Source organism: Aspergillus bombycis (genome assembly GCF_001792695.1).
Source record: "Aspergillus bombycis strain NRRL26010 chromosome Unknown contig00106, whole genome shotgun sequence".
Lineage (NCBI taxonomy): Eukaryota > Fungi > Ascomycota > Eurotiomycetes > Eurotiales > Aspergillaceae > Aspergillus > Aspergillus bombycis.
The window spans coordinates 1-19,411 of record NW_019170108.1 but is presented as its reverse complement, the minus strand read 5'-3'; the positions used below and the strand labels follow the sequence as shown (position 1 = coordinate 19,411).

Below are 19,411 nucleotides of genomic sequence, written 5' to 3'. Positions count from 1 at the left end.
GTGGTGTTTTTAGCCCAATCTCTCTACCGGAGGCTAAATACAAGGCTGCAATCACTAAACCATGATTCCGAAGCTCATTGGGTGAGGGCATCTTAGTTGCGCACACACCTACGCCGATGACCAATAGTACACTTACTAACTATCCATTAACTAACTACGAATTACTTGTGATTTTCACCAAAAGCTTCTGCTTTCTTTCCCCTGGTGCTTGCCGTGAACCGGTTGTTCTGGTTACGCGCACGGAGCTTAACAACATCCAATTCCATAACACCCCATACAGTCCCTTAACATCGATGAAAGCAGACACACTGTGCGACAATAACAACAGAGCGACAAGCGTGAACGCAAACCGTTAGTCCATATTGGTATAAACGCTGTTTCAGGATGAACCGTCACAGCCCCATCGTGAGAATTGCCGTACTGAGCGCGTAAACCCATTCGCATCCTGCTCCTGCGATACAATCCTGGAATTATTACCATGTCTGATAGCCCTTCGGAATGGAGACATTCCGTAGGGTAGCTGTGGCTCATTCGGAGAGACCCAGCCCTTCTTGCGGTCGACCATTGCGTTCATAACCAACTCGTTCCATACCTGATCTGTGGGAGTAAAAGGACAATCGAAACTCCACTCCGCTCGAATTTGCACCTTGTGTTTCTCGGGCAAGGCATCTGCCTCTATGGATGGAGTGTGAAACACTACCTCAACAGACCCATCGTAGGCAGTGTTGCGTGCCAGCCTCTCTATGTGAGCTTTCATCTCCGCGCAATCGTCATCGGGGAAAGAAGCCAATTTACAAAGCGCCCAGCTGGAACCCGGGGATCTATTAGCATTGTAAGAGATATTGGGCTGGGAAACATACGATCGCCCGTCATTACTATCTCCCAAGCATTCATTAAGCCAGCCATCCAATATCGCCTCGAAGTTGCAGCTGTTGGCGGAGTGATTCCAGGACCGGCAATCACTTTCACTCTCCGTCAGGAATTGTCCAGATCTGATTCCAACTACCTTCGAACAGTCGATCCAGAGATCAAAATCAATACCTTCGGTCTGTTCGTTCGTACTATGCGTCCCGAGGATTTGTAACGATGCTTTTGGTGGAGAGTTTAACTGCTCTAGTAGAGACGATTTGGGGGTGTCCACGGTGGGAGTCATCCTTTCGCGGTGGGCAGTTATAGTGAAAGGAATTGATAGACAGAAAGAACTAAGTAGGGTCCTGGCATATTTCTAGATTAATATTGAGCTGAAGCTTAGTCAGTTTGCCTCCCACTGCGTCAGCATTGAACTCCTTGGATAATTGTTCGTGCCGATCTCGCCCACCAATGCGTTAGATATGCTTTAGTTCACGACTGAAGAATTCAAGCGACCACAACTGGTGCTTCCAGTCTGTCCCGAGAAACACTAGTCCATGGTTCGTCGTCCGACGGCAACAGCTCGAAGATGCTGCAATACATATCTACTAGGGGTCGTCGAAAGTAATAATACTGCCACATATTCGATAGCCGAGAGCGTTATCTGTATTACTATGACGGATAGATACAACCATTGGGGGCAGTTGGTGTCTTGAGCGGTAAGTTATTCCATCCCATCTCTTCGACAAAAGACCAAGATAAATACCTCGCAACCAGCTAAAAGGTCTCTCATCATACTGTTCAGCTCACCTGTATATGGATGAACTACTGCATGGAGGATTAGGAAAGAATCTCCTGTGAGGGCAAGGCTGGTTAATTAGGCGATACGGATCGACCATCCAGACTGTATCATATGATCAGGGATAGGGTCTCAATCCTTTGCCTGGTTGATCGACACCAACTGTTTGACTTATGCAGGGTTTATCTTAGCACGTATCCACTTAGCCCAAGGCCAACAACAGCGGAGGGCCTTAGCCCTATACTAGCCTATCTCCACACACCAACCATGTCCGTGGTCATTGTGAATCCCTATTGAGACCGAAATTGGGATCGACGCATAGAGTATACGGTAGAGCATGGTAGAGTTACATCGGGCCAATTCTGCGAAATGACGCCTCTCTACATGATTGGTTTCCTGTAAGATGACTGCGGCAACGACGGATCATATTAGACCTACATTAGTCCGGCACGGGCCGGGGGCGAAGCTCAGTCTCTGAGAGTAGAGAGAAGGTGTCATCCGTACTCCGTACATCCATCTCCCATTATAGGATTAATGGTAATAGCACGGGAGGAGGCTTCGTGCGCGCCGTCTGGTGCAGGCATCCCGGCGGGACTGTGCTGTACAACTCTTGCTTTCGCTTTCCTTCCTCCCCCCTTTTTTTCTTCTTTTTCTCCTGTCTAACACACTATGACCGCGGGCTACTTATATGATAACAGGGAGGCCACAGGATATCAGAGTAACGTACAGATGTCATGGAGCAACGATAGATAAGACACAAGAATCAGAGAGTCAGGTTCCCGCAGCGATCATAGTTGTCCCGCTCCATCTCTGTACCATCGCAACTTATACCGGAAGTTTTTCATCGCTGTGCCGATTAGTAAACTGTGTGGGTTCAGGCGTTGAAGGAGCAGTTGCACGACGACGTCGCTTTTCCAGGCTCTTTGCAATCTGTCGGAGAGCGATAACCACAGCAAAAAATAGGGCCAACTGATATAGGCAATGCCCCCGAAAACTGTCGGCTAAAGCGTCTCCTAGAGGGGAAGGCGGCCCAGCACCCGGCCGGCGCAAGAATTCGCCATGAACTTTATACGATTGGAGATGCGTGATATCGGAATGTGTCGGGTGTGCACTATCAGCCATTTGACGCGGACTGTCGTCTATTTCATGGTGGTAGAGAGGAACTTGGCCATTCAAGCCCGGATTAGATGGATGATACTCTGGATCCTGCCCAGGCTGGTAGTTTTCATTGTGTTCTTCGAGCCATCGCTCATAGTCGGTCTGCGGCCTCCACTGCTGCACGGACCGTGACCTTTTGCCGAGAACTCGAGCCATTTGGACTGACACTGTCTGTGTCCCGGTGGGTCTGTGCTTTCTGCTGCTACTATTAGGCTTGTTATGTAACCGGGGCTTTCGTACATACTCGTGCTCAGTAGTGTGTGTTTCTTAGGCCTCGCCGCTCTATTTCATCCGGAGAGGGCAAACGTAGACGATATATAATCCCGCATTGATCTCACCCTAACTCGGGCGACGGGAGGAGGGTATCTACTATCGTTTTACCTCAGAAGTTGCTCGCGCCGGCGATCAAAAGAGCTGGAACAGCCGGGATAGGTAACATAGGTTAGCCTTGCCGGTGGAGGGCTGGGTGGACTGTTAAATTAGTTGACAGATGGGCTATGGGGCTCAGCGCCAACTAATATGGCGAGCCTCGCGGATGATTCGGAGTTTCATCTTAGCGCGGTGTCCTTCCTTCCCGTTGGGCCTTGTTACAGGCCAGGCTAAAAATTTCGAAAGAAGGGTTCGCCCCCACCCTGATGGGGCTCCTAATAAGACGCACCTATATAAGTACCCCTGCTAACTCCGTCTATTACTTTCACCTCCGTGACAGGCTTACTCTGCCTGTCGGGCGGCTGAGTCTGGAAGTTCCGGGTTCGCCTCGGCGAGGATGAAGATTCTTCAGCCAACAGCCCACCCCACCAGCACGGTGTTCTTCGGGAATGAAGCGAATGACACCTCGACGATATGGCTATACCTGATGGTCGAGGGAACACGTACAACGATCGTCAGCTGACGCTGCAACACGACACATTCTTTGACGTCATCGTCCCAGCAGGTCTCAGGGAGCCATTTTTGCCGTCCAATCCCTACTTCCCAACCCTGGTCTCTGTCCCAACTCTTATTTCATCTTATTCGAAGATCGATACGACGCTAAAGGAATCCCTGCATGAAGTTACATTCGGCGACGGCGTGGGTCGGGGCGCTAAATCCTTTGTCTATGGACTAGTAGTAGTAGTATTCCCCACCCAGTATTATCTCACATGACCAAGCCTTGCCAAGTGCCTAGGTCTATCCTGACCAAATTTCAAGAGCATTTGAAGTCAGATTAAGCCCTTGCGAGGCTTCGATGGAGATTCACAACACTCGGGACCCATTGGAGCATGATACGTGGACATCTGGACCAATCAATGCCAGAAAAAGTGAACTAGCCCAAGGAAATGACATGAGAAATAAAACCCTTCGATAGACCTGAGAATGTGACTTGCGTCAATTTTACATTATTCTACTGTTCTCAACATATGCATTCTCGTGTCGTGGGTAACATGGCTTGGTGGCATGTCCGACAGTCACTACAATCCGAGCGCGGTGTATCGTGAGGTGAGCCTTCACGATTTTCACCTATTCCCAGGATTCTCAGATAGCAGAATAGCACCTCCTCGACGGACTCTTCTTCGAAACGCTTGGGCTAACTTTATAATGGCAAGAGTAAGAAGGATGGACAGCAATAAACTGCATATAATCGAATAACTTCTGAGACGAGCGGGTTGATGTGTAGAGGATACAATGGGCGTGTTCTGTTGTCCTACAAAATGGCCATGATGCGTGGGTTCTTGCTGACCGTTCAGCAATGACTTATCCCTATCTTTGTGTGTTTCACTATCATCGAGGTCGTTGGTGCCTTCCATGGTCGGTCCGTAGAATGGACGGTCCGCTGGCTTGAAGTGCTCGTCTTGCTCGCGAAGCCATCGCTCATAGTCGGTTTCGGGTCTCTGTAGCCACTTTGGCTGTTGTGGGCGATTCCCCATCTCTTTTGAACCTGCTCGTGGAGTAGACAATGGTCAGTATAAGGGAGATGTTTAGAGCGGCCTCAGGACTTGCCTCGCAAAGCAAAAACCAAGCTGATCGCCAGAATCTACGCAAGGTATCCCAAAAGGATATGAAATGCGCCGCTCCGACATACCACTCATGCGATATTGGTACACAGTAGCTTATGGATGGATCGTAGATCGACCTGTTTAGCACGCCATGGGTTGGACCTCACAAGCCGGCGTTGGCGCCGGGGAAACCGGTGGGATCAACCCCCGGTGGCTCCCTGACTGACTCATACGCCGCTTGCCCACATCCAGGGTCTGATCCTTGCCAAAGCCGAGGCTGTGTCATTTCTTGGCAGCCCTAAGGCTCGAAATAGTATAGGTTATTATATCCATCCTGTATGGCTTGAAGCGATGGTACCCAGTGGCTAATGCCGCAATTGATTCGCTAAGAAGCAAAGTCCCCGTGGGCCTCACCTCGTCCCCCTACCCCGGTAGATTACTGCGCTAGATTTGAGTCCGAAAAATGGTTGCCCCTTGCCCTGTACTCCGGAGTATTCACGGTTCACAACACGTTATAGTAATGCTCCACCGGAGTATACATTTGGCATAAGATGTCTGAAGGCTGTTCTCTCCAGCGGGAGAAGTCCTGCAAGGACTACGAAACGGATTGCGGCAAAATGTAAGACGATTTCGTTGCATGTTGCCCCCCGACTCATTCTGCTTGGTTGGAGAGAATACATGCCGGAAATCGCACGTTGGAAATGTCCCAGAGCAATGCGCGAACGGTACCTGGAACCTCTTCCACACGATTTACTTTTTTGGCTGTGACCAAGGGGAATTCACTGTCAAGGCAGTGAAGGCTGGAAACAACGTTCCAGATGGATATGTCGGCTGTGTAATGTCTGATTATCCTTCGAAGGATTGGCTTAGCACCTTAACAGTGATGAGATCTGGAACAGGTATGATTGCATTGCTCTATTCTATCTTGTTGCAACGAGTCTTGTTTTCTATTAGCTTTGGTCACTAACAAACAGGTAGCTTCTTCGACTGTCATGTCTTTGGCCACTCGATCATCTTTTCTCGACTGTTTCCACTACCTCAAGTACCTCGACTACAAATACCGCAGAGCCTACGGCATCCCACACCCCTGAACCCTCTCCGCAGTTATCCAGTACGAATACCGGGGCCATTGCAGGCGGTGTTGTTGGTGGGGTAGCCGGAGCAGCCATTCTCGCTGCCTTGGTTTGGTTTCTCGCACGCCGCAGCAAAGTGGAGAACGTGGTGTCTCCGACAGGTGTCCCAGGCGCTTCGGGTATGCGGACAGTTGACCATACATCCAAGTCCCGGGGCACGCAGGTCAGGAACTTGACGCTGCACCACCAGTCTATGAACTACCTGACGGTTCCAGAGACCGACAATAATAGATGCTTTCTGGAGTATCTACTCCCTCTCTCCTTTGAAATACCCACAGAAGCGTTAATTGACCTAGCATGTGCGACCCTTGTACCTACATCCCTCTTTGTATTTTAGAGATGCAGTGGCTCGACGAGCTGAGTGTGTACGTACATACCTAAGAAGTCCACGGTTATACAAATGGCTATGCTACTCACCGATTTCAACCTATCCTCAAGCATCGGGCCTAATACCAGGACAGCTGCCCTTCGACAGGAGTGACTAGCGTCTGTAGTATGCGGATTGGCTATCTGTGTTTAAGAATTAATAATTAATTAAAACTCATGTTGGCCATATTAAGAACTTTCCTGCGTCTCTTGAACTTACGGTAAGCCTCTTCTTAGTGAATGCACAGTGGCAATTGACGACAATATCGTGCTACTCGGATACAAGGAACATTCGACGGGCATTCGCACCGCTCCACCACTGAGGTAATACAGTAATGGCAAACTTTGGTACGAGATTGCAGTTCTGAGTTTGGACCGCCACGCCCATTGTCAGACGGCGTCTAAGCCTGTCGTTTGATAATAGCAGCTCAGTGTATATGTAGTACCGTAAGACTAGCAGCCAGTTTCCGCAAAGCAGCATGGGCTGGATATATTTCTGGATCATCCTCCCCACGGAATGGAAATATCACAGCTGCTGCAGATTCCCTTTCCATTTCTATGGCTCTTTGTCGACATTCCAGACGAAAGCAATAGATCAAGGGAAATCTGATAAATTCCGGAGGAGCACAACGTGATATATAATAGCTGCATGCATCATCCTGCCGACCCCAATACTTAAGGTAGTAGTAATCCTGCCGCCCACATATATTACCCGTAAATGAGTAACGAGGAGTTCTTCTCTTCAAAGTGTAATTCCTCTGTCATACATGGATTCGACTATTCTACATACAAGACAATGCTCGTCGGAATCCCAGCTGGCGTATTCAACTTCATCACAGGTTGGATCAGCGTCTTGTTACCCACGGGCTCGAGCTTACGCAGCAAATTGACTTTACGACAACTTTTAATACCCAAGATAACGAAGAAGGAAGGTTGATAGCAAGGCATTGGTGGGGCAATGATCACTACTAGTACTATGGGAAAGCTAACGTCCTGATTACGCTAGAGTCACTTCAAAATATGGCTCTCTACGAGACAGTATATGTTAAGGCTTTTTACAGACCACAGAACAAAGAAATACCTTGCCTTTTCTTTCACCGGACCGATTTCTGCTGATTTTCAAAATACCCGCTACTGTCTCTGGGACTACTAGTACATGGGTTCCATTTAATGAATGTTATTTGTATACCCCGCGGCTAGGTAACCAACTGGAGTAACATCAGGCAGCCATCATGACTAAGCTCAGATTTCGCCTCGAGGTATAAAAGAACTGCCATCCCTCATGCAACTCTCCATCCGTTTGATAACTCATGTCAGAGGGAAACACCAGGCAACACGTAACCATGGCATCTGCTACGAGTCAGCTCTCTCAAACGCTGCAGGACATTACGCATGCCAAGCTGGGCGAGCTTTCCAGAAAGCAAGAGATATTCCTCGACCACAAGGCCACGACCCTACAGACCGCGCAGGCGTTAGACTCTCCCATCGAGAGATTGTCGGCTTTATCCGATGGTCTCAAGACGTGCTTCGGCATCCCAGTGGTGAACGGCCGCATGATCCGTGGGCTTACCAGCAACCATCGGCGCCTGGAGATTACGCTGGCAAATATAGATCGGTTTCTCAAACAGGTGCAGTATGACCCCTCTATCTCACCATCTACGATGGAACGATGGCAACAGTCTCTACTCAGCAATCTTGATATGCAAACCCGTAAATATGAGTTTGCCACACTTTTTGGCCAGCTGACCATGGAGTGGCTGTCGACTAAGAAGAGTCCCCTACCAGATGACGATGTATCCATGTCTGAAGAGCCAGAGCAGATTCCGGGCGCCGAGAAGTTGGAATCCAGAAAACAATGGGAAGATGTCGTCTTCACGCCGCTTGAACTCGACACGGATGGAATTAAACTTCTACTGAGCGAGCTCTTCCATAGCCCGTCGAAAAATGCCAAAGATGTACGAATAGCTTTTGAAGGACTCCGAAGCAAAGTGCAACGTCTTGAGGAATCCTTGGCATACTCTCGTCAAATTTCTGTGAGAACACTACGATGGACGATCTCTGGCCTGATTGCGTCCGACCTTCTGACGGAAGAAAAACGGACGGTGCTAAAAGACTTCTTAAATAACGAGATTATTCTGGATGAGCTCTCCGACGTGCTGAATATGCGCATGATGGCCTTGGACGCTTGGTCCTGGGGTACAGAAGTTCCCGTAGAGCAGCGGCGCCAACTGAATGGAACTTATAACATCTACATGCACGAGGATCTGATCCAGGCCATCTTCTTGCAATATCTCGGTGTTAAATGGTCTGTTGTCTTTAAGGATGCCTTTACGGAGTTCAGAAAGACTAGCGGGGTTTGGAAATCGCCGACAGATAACATCCCAGCAATGGACAAGAGCCGTCGCGAGTTCTTCCTAGGTCACGGATCATCCAAGGGCGCCGTGCAAACCACACGAGAGCAAATATATCACAAGGGGTATTTTGTCTCTCAGCTTCTGGACTATGAACAGCAAGACCGAAGCATAACCCAAGGAGAGGAAGAGGCGGACTTTGCGCAGTTTGCTCCTGCACAACGACCTCCACTCCCTGCCAGGAAGCGCACAATGCAGAGAGCGCAAATAACATCGCGCATGAAGAGACGCGCTTTTGGGGCGACAAACTTCTATGAAGAGGAAGCGGGGATTGATGACGATGATGATGAAGATGATGACGATGATGACACCGATGGTGATGCTGATGAAGACGACGGGAACGAGATTCTCAACCCTAAAAATCCAATAGAGGCCAAGCAAAACCTTTTGCATCTTTTAACCACTGACATTTTGATCAAGACTCGACTTGAGGGAGGGTTGACCTGCTTTCGTTCCAAATATGAATCTCTCAACCCCAATCTATCTCATACAGCTATTCATGCAGTTTTGGAACTTTTTGGTGTTTCCGAGAAATGGCTAGGATTTTTCCAGCGCTTCTTGAAAGCACCACTAAAGTTCATCGACGACCCTCACGCTGAGCCTCGTCAGCGTCAGCGAGGTACTCCTGGCGCCCATGTCCTCAGCGACGTGTTTGGAGAGACCATTCTCTTCTGCCTCGACTTTATGATCAATCAGAGGACCGAGGGTGAGCTCCTCTGGCGAGTTCACGATGATTTCTGGTTCTGGTCATCAAACCATCAGACCTGTGTGGCCACATGGAATGCGATCCAAAGATTCAATAAGACAATGGGAATTACTCTAGATCCCGCTAAGACCGGCAGTGCCCATATCGTGCACAAAGACACAACAAGCTCGACTGGCCTCGATCCAGCCTTACCTGCCGGGCAAATCAGATGGGGCATGCTATACCTCAACCCCGAGTCGGGGCGTTTTGAAATCGACCAGCAAATGGTCGACAGTCATGTTGAGGATTTGAACCGGCAGTTAAAAGAGCAAGTCAAGAGCGTATTTGGTTGGATTCAGGCATGGAACTCGTATGCTACAACTTTCTTCACGTCCAACTTCGGCAAGCCTGCCAACTGCTTCGGCCGTCAGCATGTTGATATGATGCTCGCCACTCATGAACGAATCCAGCGTAGAGTGTTTTCCCTTGATGCAGAAGGTGGCAAAAGTGACGTGAGTGTAATCCAGTTCCTCCGGGATATAATCTGCTCTCGCTTCAACGTCGCCTCTGTCCCGGACGGTTACTTTTTCCTCCCGATCGAGCTTGGCGGTCTCGAGCTGTCCAGTCCCTTCATTCACCTGGTAGGCCTACGTGACTCTGTCCTCAGTGATCCGACTACTGTTTTGGATAAATTCTTGGACAACGAACGGGATGCGTACGCCGCGGCTAAATTGCGCTACGAGAAGCGCCTCAACAACAACCAACATATAACCGCGCATAACCAGGGATTTGTCCCAGCAGACGCACACACATTTATGTCCTTCGAGGAATACATCCGGTACCGTGAGCTACTCGGCTATGGATACACTGGCGAGCTAAAGGAGGTGTATGACACGCTTCTACAACGCCCGAGGCAGCAGTATATTGAATGTGATCGGACCGGTGCCGTCTTCCGGGAGCTGAAACAACTTTCCGGACATCAGAACGTGAGAGGAATTCAACGCAACTGGAGAGACATGGATGCTTATTGGAAATGGGTGACCCAGTTGTATGGACAGGAGATTATCGATCGCTTTGGTGGGTTTAACATTGTAGATCCTGGGCTGTTGCCTATCGGGATGGTGAGTTTGTTCCGCAGCGGGCGGATCCAGTGGCAAGAGTGAGATTTCATCTACTCAGATTGGATATACTTAGCACTATTACTGCGGACTGTGCGGCTTCTCTTTTTCTCTCCTGTTGTTAAGTTAATTTCTACCAATATGAAGTACATGCGAGGGCAGCTTATCCCATTGACTGCCCGTTCAGCAACTAGTTTTCAAATCCAATACAGTGATGTTTAGATAACGCTCTTGCTTTCTGGAATATTATTCAATTCTGTATAATATTAATTGTAGATATGATAGTAGTTTTAGCTATGATACTGCTCTTATAGACTATGGCTATAGCTTATATAAAGAAGTACTTTAACTGTAACCTCCCCTGTATAAGAATCCTTCCCTCCCAACTTCTTCTCCTCCCAGCTCTACTTGCTATATTCCATACTCAGTCGATCCGGGCTTAGTCGTCCAATCCATCTATTAATCCCCCTTCCTCCTCTCTTTTGCAACTCGGAAATTACAATTGAGCCTTATCTTATCTATATCAAAAGTGTGTACGACTCCTGGAATAGCTTGTGTCTCTGTAGCATGCGAAACTGACTGCGTGAACAACAGGCTTCATTAGATCATTGCTGGCGAGGCTTTTCGAGATATGACACCAAGATGGCAGTATTTACCAACATATGATTTTGATTCATTTCCGCTATGCAACTCTGACCGGCTATCTAAATATGAGCAAATAGACTGGGATACCCCATTAGGTGGGTGAGTAGCAGAACGGTTACCATCACTAACCCGATAGCCATGAATGGTTTCCTGCTGATCGGTGTTACGCGTCGTCAACATGGAGCATCACTCCGGTTAGCATTGCTTCCGTCTATTAACATGTCAACACAGGCAAGAAAAGTGAGTACCTACCAAAGATGAAGTGTCGCTGAGCGGGCGAGTAATGTACTTGTTCGACTGGGAGATTCCATTCTCGACCGCCTGCTGAGAGGCATCGGTTGAGTCCGTGATGGCCTTTGCCACTGGCTTTGCGGGCCTGACGGGCACAAATTCCAATGAGTTGGCCGCATCTGCGGCGTTGGACGCAAGGATTTCGGTTATATCTTGTTGCCTCTGTGGTAGCTGAGAGGCAATGCACAATGGTATGGAGGGAGAGAGCTTGAGGCGGCCTGAGGACAGCTTACCGATTGAACAAGCTTTTTAACTCCTTCGATGGAGCTGGTGCTGAAGTCGCTAATTCCTTGTTTCTCTTTTCTAGAATCTATGACTTGTGTCAGCACTTGTCCGTGATTGAGGAGCGGGAAGTTGAAAGACAACTGACCTTCTGCTGCTCTTTCGGATCAGCGGTGCTATTATACTCCGTCTGCAAGTTATTAACCACATCGAGCCCATTCCTGATGAGCCGATTGCCCACGCCTTGGTACATGTGCGCGATGTCCCGGAACAGGTCAAAGAACGCCCTGATACTGAGGGCGTAGTCGAAGATTATTTGCTGCTGAAAATCAGTGAAAGAAAAGTTCAGGAAGGAAGGCTCCTTAGCGCCTGTCGAGGCCCTGAGATAGTCGAGAAAGGGGGTGACTTGGTTATCAATGGCGTGGTCGACGAGCGTGCTGACGGCTACGAAGAAGGCGACCAGGCCGTTGATCTGAGACTTAAGTTGCACGAGAATCTCTATGGACTTGACCAGTATGGATTTGATTTGATCCTTTAACAGGTGTATTAACTGATTGACCTGATAGATAATCTCGGATGGTATACCAGGTTGATGTTGGTGGCCTTGAGGCCGGTGAGTTCGCCCTGGATCTTGCCCATTTTCTGCTGGACTTGAGCGAGATTCGCGCTGGCCTTCTGATACTGCACCGTAGTAGTCTCCATAACCTGTGAAGTCATCTGCAGCTTGGTCGTGGCCGCGTCGATTATATGTTAACAGGGGGCACCTTTTTTGTCCCTGTGAGTACTGGTTATCCTGGTTTGCTTGACGGAAGGGGGCTAAATAGTCAGTGTACTTCTGAAAAGCCTCAGGAGAATGAGTGAGCCAAATACCGAAGACGCGGCGGGGCCAGCCGGGAGTTCGGACATGTATGATGTGAAGCGGTTGCATTTGTTGGCTCTGGTGCCTGACCTTCTTGTCACCTCAGCCGGTATGAAGAACTGACTAAGTCGGCAAAGTATAATGTAAGGGGATAGGTCACCTTCACCGGACATCCCCGTACAACATATAGCTGCCAGGACCAGAGCGCTGTGCAGTTTTGCCTACATTAGAGTTGTAGTAGGAACCAAGATTTTCTCAAGCCATGCTGAGCCAATCTGATATCTTGCCGATTTACTTTGCCTGATCTCCATTCGCTAATCCCGTGGTACTGATTCATTTAGTAGAGACCGGCCGAGAGAACATTGTAAAGGCATGGTTCATCGAGTGGGTCTATATGGCGGCGGGTGAAAGGCCCGAGCCATCCCGCTACCGCTGGACCCACATCTTTAACTACCGGATTACGTACTATATGATACCCTCCAGAACGTGCAGTGGAGGTATGCAGAAGGACCAAATTCTGCACACCAAAGGCAGGAAAGGCATTAGCCCTACATGTGCATATAGCCAAGCAATGCCAACTCTGCCTACCACTCAGTTGGCACGGGTTTAATACCCTTTGCATAAGTACTATTTTCTCTCAAGGTTTACTCTGCAAGGTTACATGTGGGCATGCATCAACACATCATTAAAACGTAAGGTTGAAACAAATGGTTGCTCGCCATGATGGCTATGACGTATCACACTATTTTCAACAAGTCAACTCGTTATAAGCAGCCTGGTTTGTGATATCTCTGCAAGACATCCACAGTTCAGCTGTGAGAAATCACGCCGACAATGCCGCAGTAGCAGTAATGATTTTATAGTCGGTGACCAATTCCCGTTCGGATACGAGCTCACATCGCTTGACAAATCGGTGTCGATAGACATTAAGACAATATGATAAGAGTCAGTCATATCCAATGCCATCGCGCGGAGAATCATCCCACTTCTAAGGATTTCCAAATACAAAGCCATTGCGTTGATCTTGCCTCAACTCAGTCCATGGAGTATGTAGCTAGCTGGACATCCTGAAAACATGTCACAGCCTCAACCGAGACGGGTCCGTGTTTACTCCCCATTTCTACTACTAATGCATTGCGATCACACTGTATCTAAACGCTGAAAGAGGTCAATCTACGTAGGCACATTTCATTTCCATCGTCTCAGCGAAGGTATTTGCTGGGACACATGCTTATAGTGGTTACACAGGCATACGTACCCACTCATAGAACATTCGATGTTAGCTACAATACGTTCTGTAGTATGCCAACCCTGCAATGCTTGCAAGTAGATATTGGAATGTTCGATGCTAGTTTCAAATGCCTGCAAACCCGGCACAATCTAACTGGGAAACAAGTGTGAAGGCCAAAGGCAAAAGATCCATCGCAGGCGAAGATTTCCCATTCTGTACACCACAAGCCGCTTCGCGGGCAGGTAGAATAGTAAATGATATACCAGCAGTCGGCCGGGATACCTAGATCATCCTTATCTAGGGCTGGTCGTGCTTTAGTCTAAACTTCGATGGGGTCAGCTTCGTGTCGTACTATGTTGAGATCTTGGTCATGGTAGCCATGTTTTTGGGCTGAAAATCTGGGAAGGGCACCAAGATTGTTCCGCTTGATACGATCGACCTGATTACAGATTAGAACAAACGTAAGAATAAAAGTACTCGCATCCCCCACAACTTTGGCTGTACCGCGAAGGGCAGGTGGCCCAATGTACCCGGAGTGGGAGTATTGAGTGTTTAGAAATGGATAGATTGAAACCTAAAGTGTGACACGCTCTATATGTTCAAATCAAAGCATATTCGAGCAGAGGTCAGCTGAAAGAGATAATTACAGGCGGTATACAGGAATAGTAGAATAGACTATTACTAGATATTATATCGAATTCCTGGCATGTTCTTCTTGCTATTGTAATAGCTATATATTTAAAATATATCTACAATACGACGTGGGAACTAAATTCGCGGTACCTTGCATGAGACCCTGTATATACCTATTCTGTTTTCTACATCGGAATCTAATTTGTGTGTCTGTAGCCTTACTTCTTGCAGTAATATACAGTTGGTCGAGCTGGTATCCAGAGTGCATATGCCGTTTCTTGATGGAGCCCGCTTGCGTACGTCACGTTTAAGATTGGGCAGCTTAATTCTTAGTTGTATTGGATTTCTTCATTATTCTTGAATGTTTCACGGCAAATAGCATGCCCCATAATGTCGTGTAAAACATACCTTGTTCTGCCAATTTAATCCTGTTCAATTTACCTCTTGATACAACCAAGCAATCATCGCTCTTGCATTCATGGCACGGTGGCAAGATTTGTACAGCTTGTTACAACTTCGCGCCTATGTTGACATGGACAGACTTGATGCTAGAATATGCCGCCAGTCCAGCTTCACCAAGTTCGCGCCCAATTCCACTCTGCTTGACACCCCCGAATGGAGTTCGTGAGTCACTGTCATTGCTGCTATTGATCCATACCGTCCCACTTTCCATCTTTCGGGCCAATCTATGGCTTCGTTCAAGGTTTTGCGTGAAGATTGCACATCCAAGGCCATATGGTGAATTGTTTGCCTTTTTAATGGCCTCTTCTTCAGTCTCGAATGCTGAAATGACAACCACGGGTCCGAAAATCTCCTCCTGAGAGATTGTCATATCATCTGTGACGTCGGCGAAGATTGTCGGAAGGATGAAGAAGCCCGGAGCTTTCTCATTCGCTGGTGCTCCACCGAGCACTAGACGAGCGCCTTGCTTGACACCAGAATCAATGTATGATAGCACTCTGTCATATTGAATCTTCGAGATTTGCGGCCCTTGGTTTATATCATCACGAAACGGATCGCCGACTTTGCTTGCCTTTTTTGTGTATCCCTTAAACGCTGCGATGAACTGCTCGTACACACCTTTCTCTACTAGAATGCGACTGGTACCGGAGCAAATCTGGCCCTGATTGCTCATGATACCAACGTGTGCCCATTTCACTGTTTGGTCAAGATCTGCGTCGTTAAACACAAGTAACGGAGATTTGCCACCGGTCTCCAGCGTAATGTTTTTCAAGTTTGATGCCGCCATTTTCATCACGCTTTGTCCAGTAGCCGTGCTTCCTGTGAAGGCAATCTTATCGATCCCCTGGTGGTTCGCGATCGCCGTTCCTGCCTCGTGCCCGCAGCCGTTGAGAATATTGATGACGCCCGGAGGAAAGCCGGCCTTCCTTATCAAGTTCGCAAAATATAGAATGCTGAGGGGGGTAAGTTCAGAAGGTTTCAAAACAACGGTATTTCCGCACTGTGCATGAATCAATCAGCAGAAAGTACCAAGTACGTCTTCAGAGGTGGTTCCTACAGCCAATGCCGGTCCTAGCTTCCAAGCCACCATCATCAGGGGATAATTCCACGGGATTATCTGCCCACAAACGCCAATCGGCTCTCGTACTGTGTAGGCAAATTTGATCGCACCACCCTCAATAACCTGGCCATGGATTTTGTCGGCGAACCCCGCAAAATATCGAAGACAACTGACCACTTCCGGCAGATCCTCATTCAGCGAGACCAGATATGGCTTTCCACCGTCCCACGTTTCGAGTGTTGCTAGGTCTTCGATGTTCTCTTCAACGAGATCGCTTAATTTTCGAAGAAGCTCTCCCCTTGTTGAGGAGTGCATGTCTGCCCAAGCAGGTTGCCCGAGAGCAGCTCGAGCTGCGTTTACAGCGATGTCGACATCCTCGGCCGTAGCGGCTTGGACAAATGCAATTTCTGTCTCATTCCTGCATGCTCTAGGTCAATGACCTTTGTTGCTATATAATAGGAGTTCAGATTACTTACGCTGGGTTAATACTTGTGATAGTCCCTTTCTTCGTGGCCATGACCCATTCATTGTTAATGAAGAGTCCGGTTGGCAGTTCTATCTTGCGACCATTTGGCGCTGTCAGTGACACCGTTAGAGGCATTGTCATAGCTTTGTTTGGAAGAAAAGAAATTGGCGATCAGGACCAGGGATAACGAACAATCAGAAGTCAGACCAAAAAAGCCGTTCCTGTTCTAAAAAGCCAGGATTTTATACTCTATAAAATCGTCACATGAGATCACGCTACTTTTCTCCAGATCGCCGCTACGGGGCCCACATAAACTAGAGCATGCGCCAATGAGACTGCACTTCAGTGACTCGCATATCAAAATCTCTATCAAGCATCCTATTTGGGCTTAGAATAGTGGGGCCAACCGACGAGATTTCATCATACGTGATTAATAAGTCGTGAGGAACAGGAGAAATTCCACCACCAAACTTTGATGTGTTGCAGTGAACAGATAGATCCACCCTCGCTTAGGACATGTCGGAGCACCCACCCTTGCGTACACCTCTCAAAGGTATCTTTGATTGACGATTCAGGAATCCTGTGCTTATAATTACCTCTAGGCTGCTCAACTTGTCGAAGGCGACGTATCAAGTGTGATCTCAGTTTGCCAGGATGTAAGAAATGCGCGAAACGTAGCCTCGAATGTCCCGGATATGCAATGCGGTTGAAATGGGACCAAGGAGTCGCCAGTCGAGGCAAGCTTACTGGGAGGTCACTGCCCATGTGCGATGCTCCATTGGTGCCAAAACCATCCTATGAGGATCGGTTGACAGCGCCATCATATAGTCTCTACTTATCAGGACCGCGGTCTCCCGAATCGTTACGATTGTTCGCCTGGTTCAGAGAGAATGTGGCACATAGGCTGGCGTGGATCAATGGACCACAGAACCCTTGGCGTCAGCTTATTCTTCCTCTCGCTGAAAGTTCGGAGACCATTTTCTTTTCTATCCTCGCCCTGGCGGCGCATGATCTGGCCTCTCAATACCCGGTGAATGATCCCTGGTATGAACGGTTCAGAAATATCTCAGATACTCACTTAAATAATGCCCTGGCTCTTTTGGCACAGGAGTTGGGGAACCTGTCTTGCTTGTCCTCCTCCCAGACTGGTTCAACCACAACCTTTTCTCTGACTTTGGGATCTGTGTTAATACTCTGCAACAGCGATCTGCTGAAGGCGCAAACATCAGAGTGGCGTATTCATCTGCTTGCGGCCCGCGAGATCATCTCAGCTGGAGCCAATCACTCGAGCCTTCAGCATCCGCTCTTCCGCGTCCAAAGATTTCTCCTACAAGAGTTCTATTCAACTTCCGTGTGGACACACCTGACGACTTTCAGCCAAGTTGACGATATCTTAGTGGATGCGCCTACCAGTAACGAAGATGCTGTGCTGGCGGACTTCGTTCGCATCATCCATCACATCACCAAAATAGAGCGCGTCAAGAGCCGTTCTCGGGCTTCGAATCTGGCCCCACCGGCGGCTTTTGAGGTTCAAACTATCTATGCACAGATCGAGTCGGCCAAGTCCCACTCCTTGTGCGTCAACCAAACCATCGAATATTGGTCAGATTCTGAACGCGGAGACTTTCAGCTGGTCGTGTGGATGTACTACTATGCTACGCTGATCTACGGCACCCAAGCACTCTCAGAACTATCAACAACTGAAAAAGATAAAAATGATGCTTGCGGCCACATCCTAGATTACCTACAGCGGCTATTCCAGACTCCGAACGGATTACGTTTTACCCAGGATCTCATCTGGCCGCTCTTCATTGCCGGCACAGAGCTCCGTGGTGATCGAGCGGCCCAGAAGATCATCGAGAATGGCTTCAAGACTGTGATACATATCAGCCGGACATTAGATAGGTCCCGTGTTCTGTCTTTCTTGAAGTCTTGGTGGAACTTGGCTGGAGATGATTTCGTATCTTGGATTGACTTTGCCAGAGGACGACCATCCCAGTGTAATTTCCTCATAGTTTAAACTGCTATTCGTTATAGTACTATGCTCTGGGACAATGCCGCTTGGCATTGTACCTGCTCTCAGCCGAAAAAGCGTGGTGCCATCGTGCTTTTTGCCAATTTCATATGAAACCATCCTTCTCTAGTTGAGAAGGTTTGCTTAATAGACTTACCTGTATATTCATATCTAATCGACTTGACTTTCATCTAGAAGGGTACATCCTCCAGTACAAACCGCGTATTGGATCGAATACCTCATGTCCCTAGATCTCAGGGTACGAGCCATCCGAATGCAATAAGTCAAGTTACCAGTCAAAATAATAGATGGATATTTGGAGCGAGGATATTGGATGGCTTGCACGACTTTTCCCTCTATTGATACGAGCATTTGGCTCACTTCTTGCAGTACTTGGTCGATACAATTGACAACCCTTTCTCCTGAAACTTCCTTGCCCTACTTTCAAATTTCTGTTTCCATCTTGGCTTCCTCATCATCTCCTGCTGCTTAAAAACAATCCCCATAACATTATCGCATCTATCAGGTATTGTTCGCTGTTGCATTTCTTTGACCATTTCTTCATCAATCAGTATATGATCTTGATGGTAAAAAAGCACTCCCATGATATATTTTCCATGAGTACCATTATTCCTTGCAATTGCATTAACCACTCCTTTAGTAACTAGTAGATTGAGTTAATATTTGGAAAGTAGATATAGCATTCTATGTCCCTGTGATCCCCTGTTCTGTATTAATACTTGTACTACTCCTTCGGTAATTTATAAAGCAGCTTTATTACTTAAGATACATAGATTTCCTTGTTCTATATCACTATGGTCACCAACTTGCAGTCCCTAGTAGATTGTTTCGATATCTGAACAATAGCAGCTCCATCGTTTTATATGAAAAGGGTTAATCTTTCTGTGCCACTGCTTTCACCACTTCTTCAGTAATTGGTAGATTGTTTCGATATTTAAAAAGCAGCCCCATTATTTTATATGAATAGGGTGCCTCATTCTGTGCCACTGCTTTCACCACTTCTTCAGTAATTGGT

The 19,411-nt window shown here is 47.9% G+C and overlaps 6 protein-coding genes across 6 annotated transcripts; 3 read left to right on the top strand and 3 right to left on the bottom strand.

The window, feature by feature from the left end:
* Positions 1-379: 379 nt before the first annotated feature.
* On the bottom strand, positions 380-1,153 carry ABOM_009956 (uncharacterized protein; the record flags this gene model as incomplete). The annotated part of the gene is made up of 1 exon (XM_022537084.1): positions 380-1,153. One exon carries the CDS (start codon positions 1,151-1,153, stop codon positions 380-382), a length of 774 nt encoding a protein of 257 aa, XP_022385379.1.
* A 1,320-nt stretch (positions 1,154-2,473) lies between these two features.
* On the bottom strand, positions 2,474-2,962 carry ABOM_009955 (uncharacterized protein; the record flags this gene model as incomplete). Its single annotated transcript, XM_022537083.1, has 1 exon — positions 2,474-2,962. The coding sequence occupies one exon, from the start codon at positions 2,960-2,962 to the stop codon at positions 2,474-2,476; it is 489 nt and encodes a 162-aa protein (XP_022385382.1).
* A 687-nt stretch (positions 2,963-3,649) lies between these two features.
* On the top strand, positions 3,650-6,249 carry ABOM_009954 (uncharacterized protein; the record flags this gene model as incomplete). The annotated part of the gene is made up of 2 exons (XM_022537082.1): positions 3,650-3,874; positions 5,758-6,249. The coding sequence occupies 2 exons, from the start codon at positions 3,650-3,652 to the stop codon at positions 6,247-6,249; spliced, it is 717 nt and encodes a 238-aa protein (XP_022385381.1).
* A 1,372-nt stretch (positions 6,250-7,621) lies between these two features.
* On the top strand, positions 7,622-10,537 carry ABOM_009953 (uncharacterized protein; the record flags this gene model as incomplete). Its single annotated transcript, XM_022537081.1, has 1 exon — positions 7,622-10,537. One exon carries the CDS (start codon positions 7,622-7,624, stop codon positions 10,535-10,537), a length of 2,916 nt encoding a protein of 971 aa, XP_022385384.1.
* Positions 10,538-14,881: 4,344 nt separating this feature from the next.
* Positions 14,882-16,496, bottom strand: ABOM_009952 (uncharacterized protein; the record flags this gene model as incomplete). The annotated part of the gene is made up of 3 exons (XM_022537080.1): positions 14,882-15,835; positions 15,893-16,313; positions 16,372-16,496. The coding sequence occupies 3 exons, from the start codon at positions 16,494-16,496 to the stop codon at positions 14,882-14,884; spliced, it is 1,500 nt and encodes a 499-aa protein (XP_022385383.1).
* A 565-nt stretch (positions 16,497-17,061) lies between these two features.
* Positions 17,062-18,381, top strand: ABOM_009951 (uncharacterized protein; the record flags this gene model as incomplete). Its single annotated transcript, XM_022537079.1, has 1 exon — positions 17,062-18,381. One exon carries the CDS (start codon positions 17,062-17,064, stop codon positions 18,379-18,381), a length of 1,320 nt encoding a protein of 439 aa, XP_022385385.1.
* Positions 18,382-19,411: the final 1,030 nt, after the last annotated feature.